The sequence below is a fragment of the Panthera tigris genome, chromosome F3, assembly GCF_018350195.1.
Source record: "Panthera tigris isolate Pti1 chromosome F3, P.tigris_Pti1_mat1.1, whole genome shotgun sequence".
Lineage (NCBI taxonomy): Eukaryota > Metazoa > Chordata > Mammalia > Carnivora > Felidae > Panthera > Panthera tigris.
Window position 1 is genome coordinate 15,047,917 of NC_056678.1, and position 12,070 is coordinate 15,059,986.

General features: G+C 43.4%; 1 protein-coding gene across 3 annotated transcripts in view; it reads left to right on the forward strand.

Moving 5' to 3' along the window:
* Positions 1-10,961, forward strand: part of CF3H1orf105 (chromosome F3 C1orf105 homolog) — a 56,104-nt gene extending 45,143 nt beyond the window's left edge. For 2 of the 3 annotated variants that reach the window (XM_042975652.1, XM_042975653.1), the window contains one exon: positions 10,670-10,961. In XM_042975652.1, the coding sequence (XP_042831586.1) occupies positions 10,670-10,947 (278 nt within the window). In that variant the 3' untranslated portion in view covers positions 10,948-10,961. Of the gene's footprint in view, positions 1-4,150; positions 4,295-10,669 lie in introns of those variants that run through there. The other variant, XM_042975656.1, reaches the window with a different exon arrangement.
* Positions 10,962-12,070: the final 1,109 nt, after the last annotated feature.

The following is a 12,070-nucleotide window of genomic DNA, read 5'->3' on the forward strand; positions in this document are numbered from 1 at the left end:
TTAGAAGTGCTGTGATGGAGGTATGCACAGGAGAGAGGAAGGAGTCTCTAGCCTGAGCTACAGGGTTTCCTAGAACAATTGTCCATAAGCTAATTTTAAAGAGCCGTTGCTACTGTCTTTAGTGCAAAGGGGCAGCCTCTACGGGGGATGAACCATAGCGGATACAAGCATGGGCACTGCGCTCATGTTGGCGGAGTTCCCTTGGGATGGTACTTCCATCTTGGTACATGATGGTACCAGGGCACAAGAATGGATAAGACGGTACGTCCATCAAGATGGTGCTAGTATACCTACCACATAGGGTTGCCGTGAGGATTAAGTGGAGTGATTATGTACAGCACCTGAGCACATAGCTCTCAGTAAATATTAGTTATTAACTAGCTGTAAACGTAGTATGACCTGACGGATCTGAAACTGTGCTTGGAATGCTTTTAGTTAGGGTTCTTTCTATGCTTAGAGATTCCCTTCCAAAGCTGGTCTAAGGTTTTCTGTGTCTCCACTTGTAGAATATTACACAAGAGTCAATAGGGATAATGTATTAAGGAGCTGACAAAGAAGTAAGAAATGTGGCAGTGTTGGTTTTAAAAGGAGTTAATGTTTAACAAGAAGGGATCTCAGCCCAACCCAACATTTGCTTTCATTCATTAACTATTTCATTCATTCTCTGAGTTCCTAAAACATACCAGACTCTATGCTTCATGGAAGCTTTACAAAGATGATTTATAGATAATAGTTTTTAGTTAGAACTCACAGTCTAATGAGAGAGACAGATATGCAAACAAAGCATTACAACACCATATGATAGGTGTAATCATAAAGGCACGTACAAAATACCAGCTATGATATTATGTGGATGTGCAATACTTACTCAGCAGGCTGAAGAAAAACATGACCAGAACTGGGTTTGAGAAACAAACAGCTGAGTGGAAGGAGGAAAGACCAGTTGGAGGGAGACCAGGTAGAGGCTTTTGCAAAAATCCAGGCAAGGTTGGTAAATCTTTTTAACTTCTAGCTGAATATACAGTTGGACCCTATGAAGAGAGACTAGACTGGAGGTTCATTTCTAGGAGTCAACAGTCTGATGGTGGTATTTGAAGCTAATGATATCAATGAGATAATTCAAGGAGACGGTGTTGTGCTGCAGTGTGTAAAGAGAGGGACCCAAGTGGGTAGGCTTGGAGAATGTCAACAAAGGATTAGAAAGAGAAGGTTGACAATTAAACTGAGAAGAAACCAGGAGAAAGTGTCCCAGAGACCAAGGGCAGAGTTTTAGGAAATAGGAGGTTCCCAGGGGGTGCCAGATAACACAGGGAAGTCCAACAGGAAAGGAGGGAAAAAGAGTTACCAGATATAATTAAGATGCTAGTAAGCCAGTCACAGCACTGGGGGCTCCAGAAGAATTGGGATTGCAATGAGTTGCAGAAAGAAGGAAGTTTGGTGATGAGGAGCAGAGGCGAGGATGAGGAATAGATACCTCTGATGTGGGAGAGAAAAGAGTGTAGGTGGAGCCAAGCCCATGGGCACCTGAGCATTCTACTGCTTTGTCTCTGAGTTGCTTTTACTATAAGACATTTTGTAAAAAAAAAAAAAAAAAAAAAAAAAATTATGGTTTAGGAATTTCATGGGCAGCATCTTAAAAATGTATCTTCTTGTGTTGCCTGCAACCTGGCTACTCGCCCCGTGCTCGCTTTTCTCCCTGGCCTCAGCACACCCACACCAGAGGCTCAGGGCCCACAAGGAAGACTGAAGAGAAGCCTGCTCTCTAGCTCAGGGCACTCCTCCAGTATCCTTTCCTCTGCCTGCTCTACTCCGCCTCACACATCAGCTCCTCTCCTTTCTGACCCACTTGGCTTCACATCTTGGCTCCTACTTCTAGTGTCTCTGTACCTCTGCCTGTTTGCTTTGGGTCTGTCACTGTGAACGCAGGCCTGAGCCCCTGCATCACCTCTAGCAGGTGCCAACAGTGACCTATATTTGTTAAGCCCCGGGTATAAGTCAGAGACGTGTCTAGGCATTGGAAGACACTGATGTAGAAGAAAGCCAAAGTGCCTGCCCTTGCTGGAATTTACAGATAGTAGGGAGATAAAGAATAAATAAATGATGGGCAAGGGCTCCCAGTCACCTTTCTTTCAGAAAAAGAACTTGCCGCCCCCCCCCCCCAACCCAATGAACCATAAGAGTGTAAACTCTTGGATCCCCTCTCCTAGCTGTGCTTGGGACTCTGATGTGCTACCCTAAGGTCCAAGGTCTCACTGGTGTCATAGCACATCCTCAGGCACTCAGGCCCCAAATGGTAGCCAATAATCACAGTGCTTTATTAGTGAAGTCAGATTCTGATTCTTCTCTGAGCGTAGATGATGAATTAGTCTCTTTGTTTGTTCCCATGTCCCTTTTCAGTGGCTTTCTCCCTCTGTGCCACCCTCATTCCACATACCCATCTTGCATTTTATTCCCAAAGTTCTAGGCTTTCTAATTAATTACTAGATGCTACTCAATCTAGAATGCCATCAATTAAAAATGTGCCATTATTTTATGCACTAATTAAGAAAAAAATGTCCAGGATGAGGAATCAAATGGGGGGACCCCTACATAAAGCTGAGACATCTAAGGGCTATGCCTTCAGGGGTACCTGGGTGGCTCAGTTGGTTAAGTGCCCAACTCTTGATGTCGGCTCAGGTCATGATCTCACAGTTCATGAGTTCAATCCCCACATCGGGCTGCATGCTGACGGTGCAGAGCCTGCTTGGGATTCTTTCTCTCTCCCTCTTTCTCTGCCCCTCCTGTGCTCTCTCTCTCTCTCTCTCTCTCTCTCTGTCAAAATAAATAAATATACTTTTTTAAAAGGGGGGCTATACCTTCACTATAGAGGTAAACGAGAAATAAACTCGCCAAACAGGGAGAGACAGCAAAAACAATCTGGCATGTTTCTGTCGTGGCACTGGTGGAGAAAGGGTGAGAAACATCTCATCTGAGAAGTTAAACTACAAGCTGGCACTCACACAAGTGGTCGAAGTTCACACGACTAGTGTGGCTCAAATGTTCTCAATCTGAGAATTTAATCTGAAGTGGTATCAGGGTGACTGGCGGAAGCAAAAGTAAATCTTCAGAACCAAGGTTCACAATGCCCGTGTGACGGCCCACCTATTCTAGCATTAGTCAAAGTCAGTACATTTCTAATGTGACCAAAGGACACCAGGCATCTGGTATACTTCATTGCATAGGAATTTGGCCTCTGATCTCTTTCTTATGAATTTAAATTATAAAGACAATATTGTGTATACTGTGACCATTTCGAAAGTACAGATGGAGAGGGGCGCCTGGGTGGCTCAGTCGGTTAAGCATCCTACTTCGGCTCAGGTCATGATCTCACAGTCCGTGATTTTAAGTCCCACGTCGGGCTCTGTGCTGACCGCTCAGAGCCTGGAGCCTGCTTCGAATTCTGTGTCTCCCTTTCTCTAACCCTCCCCCGTTCATGCTCTATCTCTCTCTGTCTCAAAAATAAATAAACATTAAAAAAATTTTTTAAAAAATTACAGATGGAGAAATTAAGGTTTACATAGCATATTAACCATGGCACCAGGATGCTATCTAGTGCTCCCCAAAACCATTTCTTTTTCCCTGAAAGATCAGAACTTGTCTCTGTCTGGCATCTTGGGCTCTTTCTGAAATGAGGGAGGGCTAGATGGTATCATAAGCCGCTGGGGCCAGGAGTCCTAATTATTGACAGAACCTCCCTAGGGACTAACCCTGGGCTCTACAACCAGAAGTTATGCATGTTGGCAAAGGTTTTGAGAGGAAACATAAAAACTGTTGTAAAAGAGAAACTAGGCGGAGAGGGTAGAATTCTAAGTGTTTCTGCTGAAAGGAACCCCAGAGACCATCCAGTCCAATTCCTTGGGCCATCTGGCAGGGCTGCTATCACATTAGATCTTTGCATGGCTCAACCTTTTGTGTAACTCAGGTCTCTGTTTAAATGCCACCTCCTCAGAGAAGACCCCTTGCTTATCTCATCATCTATAATAGCCTACCTACAACCCAGGATGCTTAATCCTTTATTCTGCTCCTTTTAGTCATAACAATTATCACTATCCATCATCATCTGAAATAATTAGTTAATTGTGCATTTGCTTGCTTTCTGTCCTCCCACCAGAATATAGAAACATTGTTCGACTTCATAAACCCAGAGCCAGGACAGTACCCAGCCCCGAATAGAAACTCAAACCTGTGTGCTGAATGACTGAACAGTGAATCAATGAAGAAAATAAGGACAATAGCTGTAATAATTTCAATCTCAGACAAATGAAATTCTATTATCAGGTTTCGACTAGACTTTAAGTAATTTCTTTCCACGAGGGATCTAGTTGTGATATTTCTATAGTGCCTGCTTTATACAAGGTTCTCAGTAAATGTCTGCTGGATGGAACAGTGTACATCATATGTCTCTTAATGATGAGCTGCTTGAATTCTCTGGAAAAGGGAGAAGGCTAGTCATCAGGGGACAATGATAAATGTGATATTATTAACCAAAAAAAAAAAGTTTGGGAAATCAAATAGATTTTAGATGGTATGAAAAATTGAAAGAGATGAAAGAATTAAAGATTTAAAATAATAGCTTAAAAATGAGAAGTGGAAAATCGTCAAGACTAGGAATGGAATACAGGAATTTAAGGGAAAAGGAGATGTTCAAGGTGTCACGATTATCCACGTTCTTCTCATCTGCTTTATTAAATCATCAAGGGAGGTTATAAAATCTTCTTCCAGGGGGCTTTAAAACCAAGAGCACTTTCTCCCTGGCTGTGGTGCCTGTGAATTGGCACCCAGAATGAGGGACAAACCAAAGGGCCTTTCTAACATCTTCAAGTCTTATGGCGTTCTGAATTTGGAGTCTGAAAATCTGCACATTCATCACTCAGCAAACATTTACAGAGTGCTGCTAAATTCCAGGGAATAGTCAAGATCCTTTTGATTGCAGGTGACAAAAACTCAATGTATACCTTAAGAGAAAATGGAAGCACACTCGAAGGATCCTGGGCTTTCTCCCAGAGCAACCAAACCACAAAAAGGCCAGAGATGCAGCAGACCTCAGGAACCATTGAAGGGAGGGACCTAATACGGTGTGGATTCTTTCTCCATCTCTTTCTTCCTGGGTCTCTCGCCCTCTGCTGTTGCAGACCATCTATTTCCATGTGGTGGAAATCTTTTACCACTACATGCGTAATGGTATAATAATAACTACACGCATCTTCTAATATTTACCTTCACAGTTGTTAGCCACTGTAATTCCAAGCCCCAAAATCCAGGACAAGGCACCTAACCAAACTTGGAAAGGAATCTTATCATCAAGCAATCAGTTATGACCACTGGGGTAAGATTAAATAAGAACTCCATAAAGATAAAGCGGTGGGAGGAGAGAGACACAGTTTTCAAAGGCTGGGTGGGGCTCAGTAGGCAATACCATACTCGCTCATCAGGTCCTGTCACTGTATTAGGTCCTGGTTAGCCGCTTGTGAAACAAAGGTGACTAAACTCTGATACCTGTAAAAGCTGGTGTCCTCAACTGCTGCACTGCACAAAGATGCCGTCAATGATCTCCTCAGAGAGTCTGAATGAAATGCTGTGTCTAGGAGCAGCGGAAACTGGCATCTCTTTGACAAGGCTGCCCTCGTTTTCTTTGCACAAGGCACATGCTGTCTGTACAGTTCAGAAGGCTCACCTGTCACTTACAGTTAGTGATGACTGTGGAAGTGAAGGCGATACTTGGGGAACTGGTTTGTCAACCCTTGGGCGTCTGGAAAAGAGGTCAATATGACACTGCCTGGGGATGGCCAGGATGAAGTAGGAAATAAGCAGAGTAGATGGACGAAGGAAAGAAAGAAAAGAAAGAGAAAACAGGAGAAGAGTGCTGTTAATGGAGTTAATGAAAAATTAATGTAAAATGAATTTGAAAGTTCACTTCCTCTCAGCTCTCCATGTCTTCCGCCATTCACAAATGAGAACGATAGGCTCTCCCCAAAAATACTGAGAGATAAAGATTTCTGATCCGGGACTCTCCGATCGCACACTGTCCCTTTTGCTCTGCGGCTGTCTGCCCAGCATATCCCCCAGAGCAGTGCCTGGTGTGAAAGGGGGTACGAGACTGAATGAGTTATTCATGCCCTAGCTTTGTTTCCATGACGACTGATCCTCAGGCATTGCATTTAGGCCCTTAAAACTTACAATTTCCCAAGGAGAAATTTGTATGTTTCGGAAAGGGATGGAATGGATTTATGATCACATAGCTGGGCTTTTCAGAGATTTTCCAAAGGGCTGACATTTCTTCTAGAGATATTTCCATGTTCGGTGCTTAAAGTAATAGTGATTCTTCCCTGATGACTTGAAATCAAAACTCTTCACCTTTCCCTTTAGAAAATAGCCACAGCCCAAGGCATCTGGCTGGCTCAGCTGGAAGAGCATGTGACTTTTGATCGTTGGATCGGGAGTTTGAGCCCCATGTTAGGTGTAGAGATTACTAAAAAAAATAAATTAAATAAACTTAAAAAAAGAAAGAAAGAAAATGACCATAGCCCAACAACTCCCAAATAGGCCTTAACATCACAGGCTAGAGTGTGCCTAGTCATTTGTTAGTCAAATGGGAAAGTTAAGTAATGCATTGGTGAGAACTGGTTTAGTCAGATGACCCACATCAGGAGCCATCTCTCATCTCCCTGGACCAGAGTAGCTGCGTAGAATTGGACCATTTCAGGGGAAGATGTGTTTTAGGATGTCCTACAAGTCAAAAGATGCATGTGGCAAGAATCACGGAGGAGATGGAGGTATTCAGGGAAATGAAGACAATAAACACCCACATTGTACGAGTATCAGTGACTGACTTTGGGCAACTCTATTAGGCACGAAGGAGGAAACCATGACTTAACCATCTCTGTATAGCTAGCCAGCATGGTGTCTGGCACATAGCAGGTACTTGGTAATTTGGGTTGATGACGGAATAAAAGTGACGTTTGATTATTTGCAAGCATATCTAAGGTGCTGTGCATAATCTGGGCCTTCCTAAAGATACGAGGTTGGCCCTCTAGGAATGAAAGAAATCCTTTTTGCTTTTTTTTAACTATCCCTCATTTAACTCTGATTTGATTTTTCTTAATTGTGCTCCTCGTTAACAAGGAATTTGGTTCTAAAAAAACTGGCCCCAAGTGAAATAGAGAAAAGGAGGAGTAACTTATTCTGGGATCTAGAAACTGAGCGTAGGCTAGGGATTCCTGGGGATTCCCAGCAAAACTTGCGATTGAAACAATGGAAAAATGTCTTGCAGAGTTATCTTCACTGAGGAACTATGTGATCACCATAGAAGGGCAAAAAGTCTAGTCAATGTGGACTTCTCTGTGCATTCCTTCCAATTTGTAAACTCCCTAGGCCTTATGTAATAGAAATCTGGGGTTTCTCAAAAGGAGAGACCCCTTGCATATGCATGGGGATTGCTGGGGTAAACTGGCTTCAAGTTGAAAAACAAGAAGAAGATAAACAATGAGAATTACATTGCATTTGTGACTGAAAAAAAGCAATATAAGATATGTTTGTGGCTTGGCAGCTGAAAACAGAGTCTCTGGTGGTGTTCTGGCTGGATTTGTATCTTGACACTACACCTTACTGCTGCCATGTGGCTTTGAGCCAAGACTGTTGTGGCACTGACATGCGTCACATCAAGAAAAATACCCCAAATTTGCCTGGCACATTATAAGTGCTCAGCAACTATCAATGAATCTTATTATTCTTATTTTAAAATGCTTTCTAAGTCACAGCTGTAATAAGGCTAAATACTGCTAAAATACTTCACTGGTTTCTCGTTATTCCCCTAGCTAAATTGCAAGTCCTTTAGCATGTCCTACAGAACATTCCAGGGCTGGCCTCTACTTACTCATCTCCTACCACTCCTCCCTGATCAAACCCTAAGCTCCAGTTTTACTTAGAGCTCCTCGAAGTATTTTGTTCCTTTACATCTCTACACATTTTCTCTCTCTTCTGCTCGAAATATTGTTTCTCCATTCACTTGTCTGGATCGTGTCTATTTGTCTCTAAATTAGCCCCGATCCCATCTCTTCCAGGGAGCTCCCCCACTACCATGACTAGGGTGGCTTAGGGACCCCTCCCACAATCCCTGAGTTCTAGTGCATCACGTTTCCATCTTGGCTTCTCTTCCCCACCTCCCCTGCTCCCCCCCCCCCAACCAAGGATTGTGTGCTCCTTGTTGGGGAAGAAACGACATCTTGTTCTTCAGAGTATCTCCAGCATGTATCCCAGAGAAGGTATTCCAAAAAATGCTCAGTATCTTTATAATAGAGGAGGCTTACAAATGAAATATCCTAGAAAGATCAGCAGAGATAAAGAACTGAAGCCACGAGAGATGGAAATCGAGAAGACAAAATTATGTAATGCCCTTACCTCTCACCCCACTTCTGTACCCTCACACGCGAGGGCCCAGGATTCTCCTTTATTGTTTTCCATTCTCAAGTTCCCCTTAAGGGAATGTTGTCAGGAGTCACATTCTCCGTGACCCAGGTCTTTGAGGCTGTTACCTGACCCTGCTTCATTTCCTGGGAGCAACCACAGCGTCAGCGCCGATCCTCAACAGGAAATTCTGAGCACTCACAGCTTCAAGCCTTTTTAAGCTGATTATGGTTCTAAGAAGTAAGGGATCCAAGGCTTTCCATAATCTAGACAATGCAGAGTCTGTCTTTTAAACTATCCAGTACTGGATAAGTAAGAATTAATTGCCTTTACCTTTTCTAAAAAGCCTCGGGGGCCACAGCTAATCCTTTAAATGTTCCTGTGGTTAGAAATGCCATCCTGTTGCACACTTATTGGGAAAGTGATAGCTCAAGGTCATTCAGCAGAACCAAGGGGTCATACCAGCTCCAGCCACAGGTGAACTAGGCTGTCGTAACTCAAGTCAGTCTATTTTTTCCTGGCATTTTTCATTCTGGACACAACCATGGAATTCAACTGAAACAGGAGGCAAGATAATGATGAGAAAATCATATATTTGAACAAGATTTAAAAAATAAACAAAAGATTAGTAGCATTTATGAAATCTCTGTGAACCTGTTCCCAGAAATCCAGAAGGTTCTAGCAAAAGCAAAATGCCTTGCACTACCCAAGGGAATTTCTGTACTATGTTCCTTTCTTTGGCGTGAAACCCCCCAAGGATGCAGGGTAAAAGTTAGGAAAAGAGATAGAGGAAGAAAAGTATTTCTAAAGAGATAAGGACTTGATTTTTTCTGTCATTTAGTAAAGATTTCATTTTCAGATGAATTGCTTACAAGCTTCTGAAATACCTTTGTTAGGATGTTTGATCATGGCAAATGGGAGAGATTTCAGAATACTTCAATCTTGGATCTCCTGGGTGGCTCAGTCAGTTGAGTGTCCAACTGATTTTGGCTCAGGTCATGATCTCATGGTTTGTGAGTTCAAGCCCTGCCTCGGGCTCTCCTCTCCTTCTCCTTCTCTCCTTCTCCTCTCTCTCTCCTTCTCTCTCTGCCCCTCCCCTGCTTGTTCTCTCTCCCTCTCTCTCTCCCTCTCTCTCTCTCAAAATAAATAAATAAGGTTAAAAAAAATTATTTCAATCTCAAGTGCAGATAGACCCAAAGCTTCTCATCTGTCTTAGCAGTAAGTAGGATGGTCAGGAAGTGGTTCAATGAGGTCTCTCTGATCCAGAGATCATGTATCACCTATCATTAGGGCTCTTATAACTACTACAAGATCTGTTGTTTAGTAGGTGTTCACCAACTTTAGCTGAAAAAAAATTGTGAATGCATGGCATGTCCAGAGAAGGAATCATGGTCTCTTATTTTCAGTTCTCAAAGGGAAAAAAATTATTGTAGAATTTGCCAATGGTGTAAATACTCCGCACATGACCATTTTATTCTTAAAACTTTTTAAAGTTTATTTATTTTGTGTGAGAGAGAAAAAGCATGAGGCGGGAGAGGCAGAGAGAGAGGGAAAGAGAGAGAATCCCAAGCAGGCCCCCCACTGTCAGTGCAGAGCCCAATGTGGGGCTGGAACCCACAAATTGCGAGATCATGACCTGAGCCAAAGTCAGACGCTAAACTGACTGAGCCACCCAGGCACCTCACACATGGCCATTTAAAAATCATTTTTTTTTAACGTATATTTATTTTTGAGGGTGGGGATTGGGGGAGGGGCAGAAAGAGAGGGAGACACAGAAAGCAAAACAGGCTCCAGGCTCTGAGCTGTCAGCCCAGAGCCCGATGCGGGGCTCAAACCCACGCACTGAGATTATGACCTGATCTGAAGTTGGATGCACAACCAATTGAGCCACCCAGGTGCCTCACACATGGCCATTTTAAAGCTTAACAACAAGCTTATCAATTTTCTAAAAATTTAACCATCAGCTTTCATGACCAATAGGAGTTGTTTCCGGCACACTTGGGGCAGTACGCTCTTGGCTCTCTTTGTACACACAGGCAGGGCAGTACTGAGTGTTTTCAATGTATTTGGCTCTCAGAGGGGAAAAAGAGGGTCCTGGATTAAGTTGGGGGTGGCTTGCAAACAGAAATTCTGCAATATGATGATGCATCTTGCATAGAAAAGCACATCGGTGGTGTCCTGTGGAAATTGCCAGGGGTCAGAATAGTTTTCTGTCTCGACCTACTAGGAAAAATTGAAGAAGTGCTTATCGACCCCTACTCTGCACGCTGCCTGCCTCCTCCTCTAAGCAAAGAAGAAAGGAACCTGAGAATTCACAAACCCTCTTCAACAGGGCTAAGGTTCATGCGAACAAGTAAGAAACCCTCATCCAGGTATGAGTGTGCTCAAATCACAGTCACCAACTTAAAATGTCTTTGTAATGTGGAGGATAGACCAAAGAGGGTTGTTTCTTATTACTTAAACAGTGTATCAATACCAGGAATACTTTCCTTTCCTCTTTGGTAATAAACATTCTTCGTTAAGACAAATAGATCATTATTTCCATTCTCCCACAATTTACATCACTCATAGAGTTTTTGTTAAAAGTTTTTCCATTTCCCATGTTGCTAAATTAATAGGTCTCCTTGCTTGTGAGTGCTTAGGATGGGTGTTCTGTGGGATGTGTTTGTTAGAGACACACATAGTCAGCCACTGTGAGTCCTTTCAGCCAATACATCTTCTCCACTGCCCACTGGATGGATCTGGAGCCTGATGCAGGGGTTTTGGTTATGGAGTGCACAAATGCCCCTGGGCCCACGTTCCACCTGCAGCACGTGTACTTCCTCCCCAGTTCTGTCCTGTCTGGGAGGTGGGAGCCCTGGATGGGGTGGGAAAGGTGAGAGCCAAGCCAGCAAGGCTCTCTAAGGCACATACCTTCCCTACCACACAAATAAGCATCATGTAAAAGACGGGTCTCATGTCAACTATGCTTCAGTTGAAACAAAAGAAAATAAAACTGGACAGGTCTCAGACTACTTTTCTCTTTACAGATTCTCTTCTACATCCCTCATCTCAATCAACTTTTTGCATGTCACTTGATCCCTGGAGATCTACCCTTGGTTTTCCTAGACTTCACTTTACTAATTGTTCCCTTTCATTTTTACCGAAGATCATTCTTTGGAATCCCCCTGCCACGTTTGGGTTGGCTCTTCTCAGTTTGGCAAAAGAGATAACAGAAGGATCTGAGAAGTCAAGGGGTATGGGTTTGGCCCTTGACCCTTTCACTTGCCAGCTGTGTGACTTTGAGCAAGCGACTTGACCTCTCTAAGCCTCAGCTTCCTCATCTGCAAAACAAGGTCGCTATGAGCCCTTTTCTTACAAGTGGTGCTAAGCAAAAGTGAGAACACATGTGCCAAACTCCTAGCAACTATCTCTGTGGCAGATACTTAAATATGTCAGCCCTTCATGATGTTACCTCTGTCCTTGACACTATTGTTCTCATTGGTAGAAGTGGAGTTTTCATGGCACAACGTTGCCTCGAGTGTCTTGGGTGAGACCCACACCCCAGCCCTAGCCTGGCTCTACCTCCAGAGATTCCCATGGCTCACATCCCCGAGCTTGTAGAATGGAGGCCAAGTGTACCTCCAAG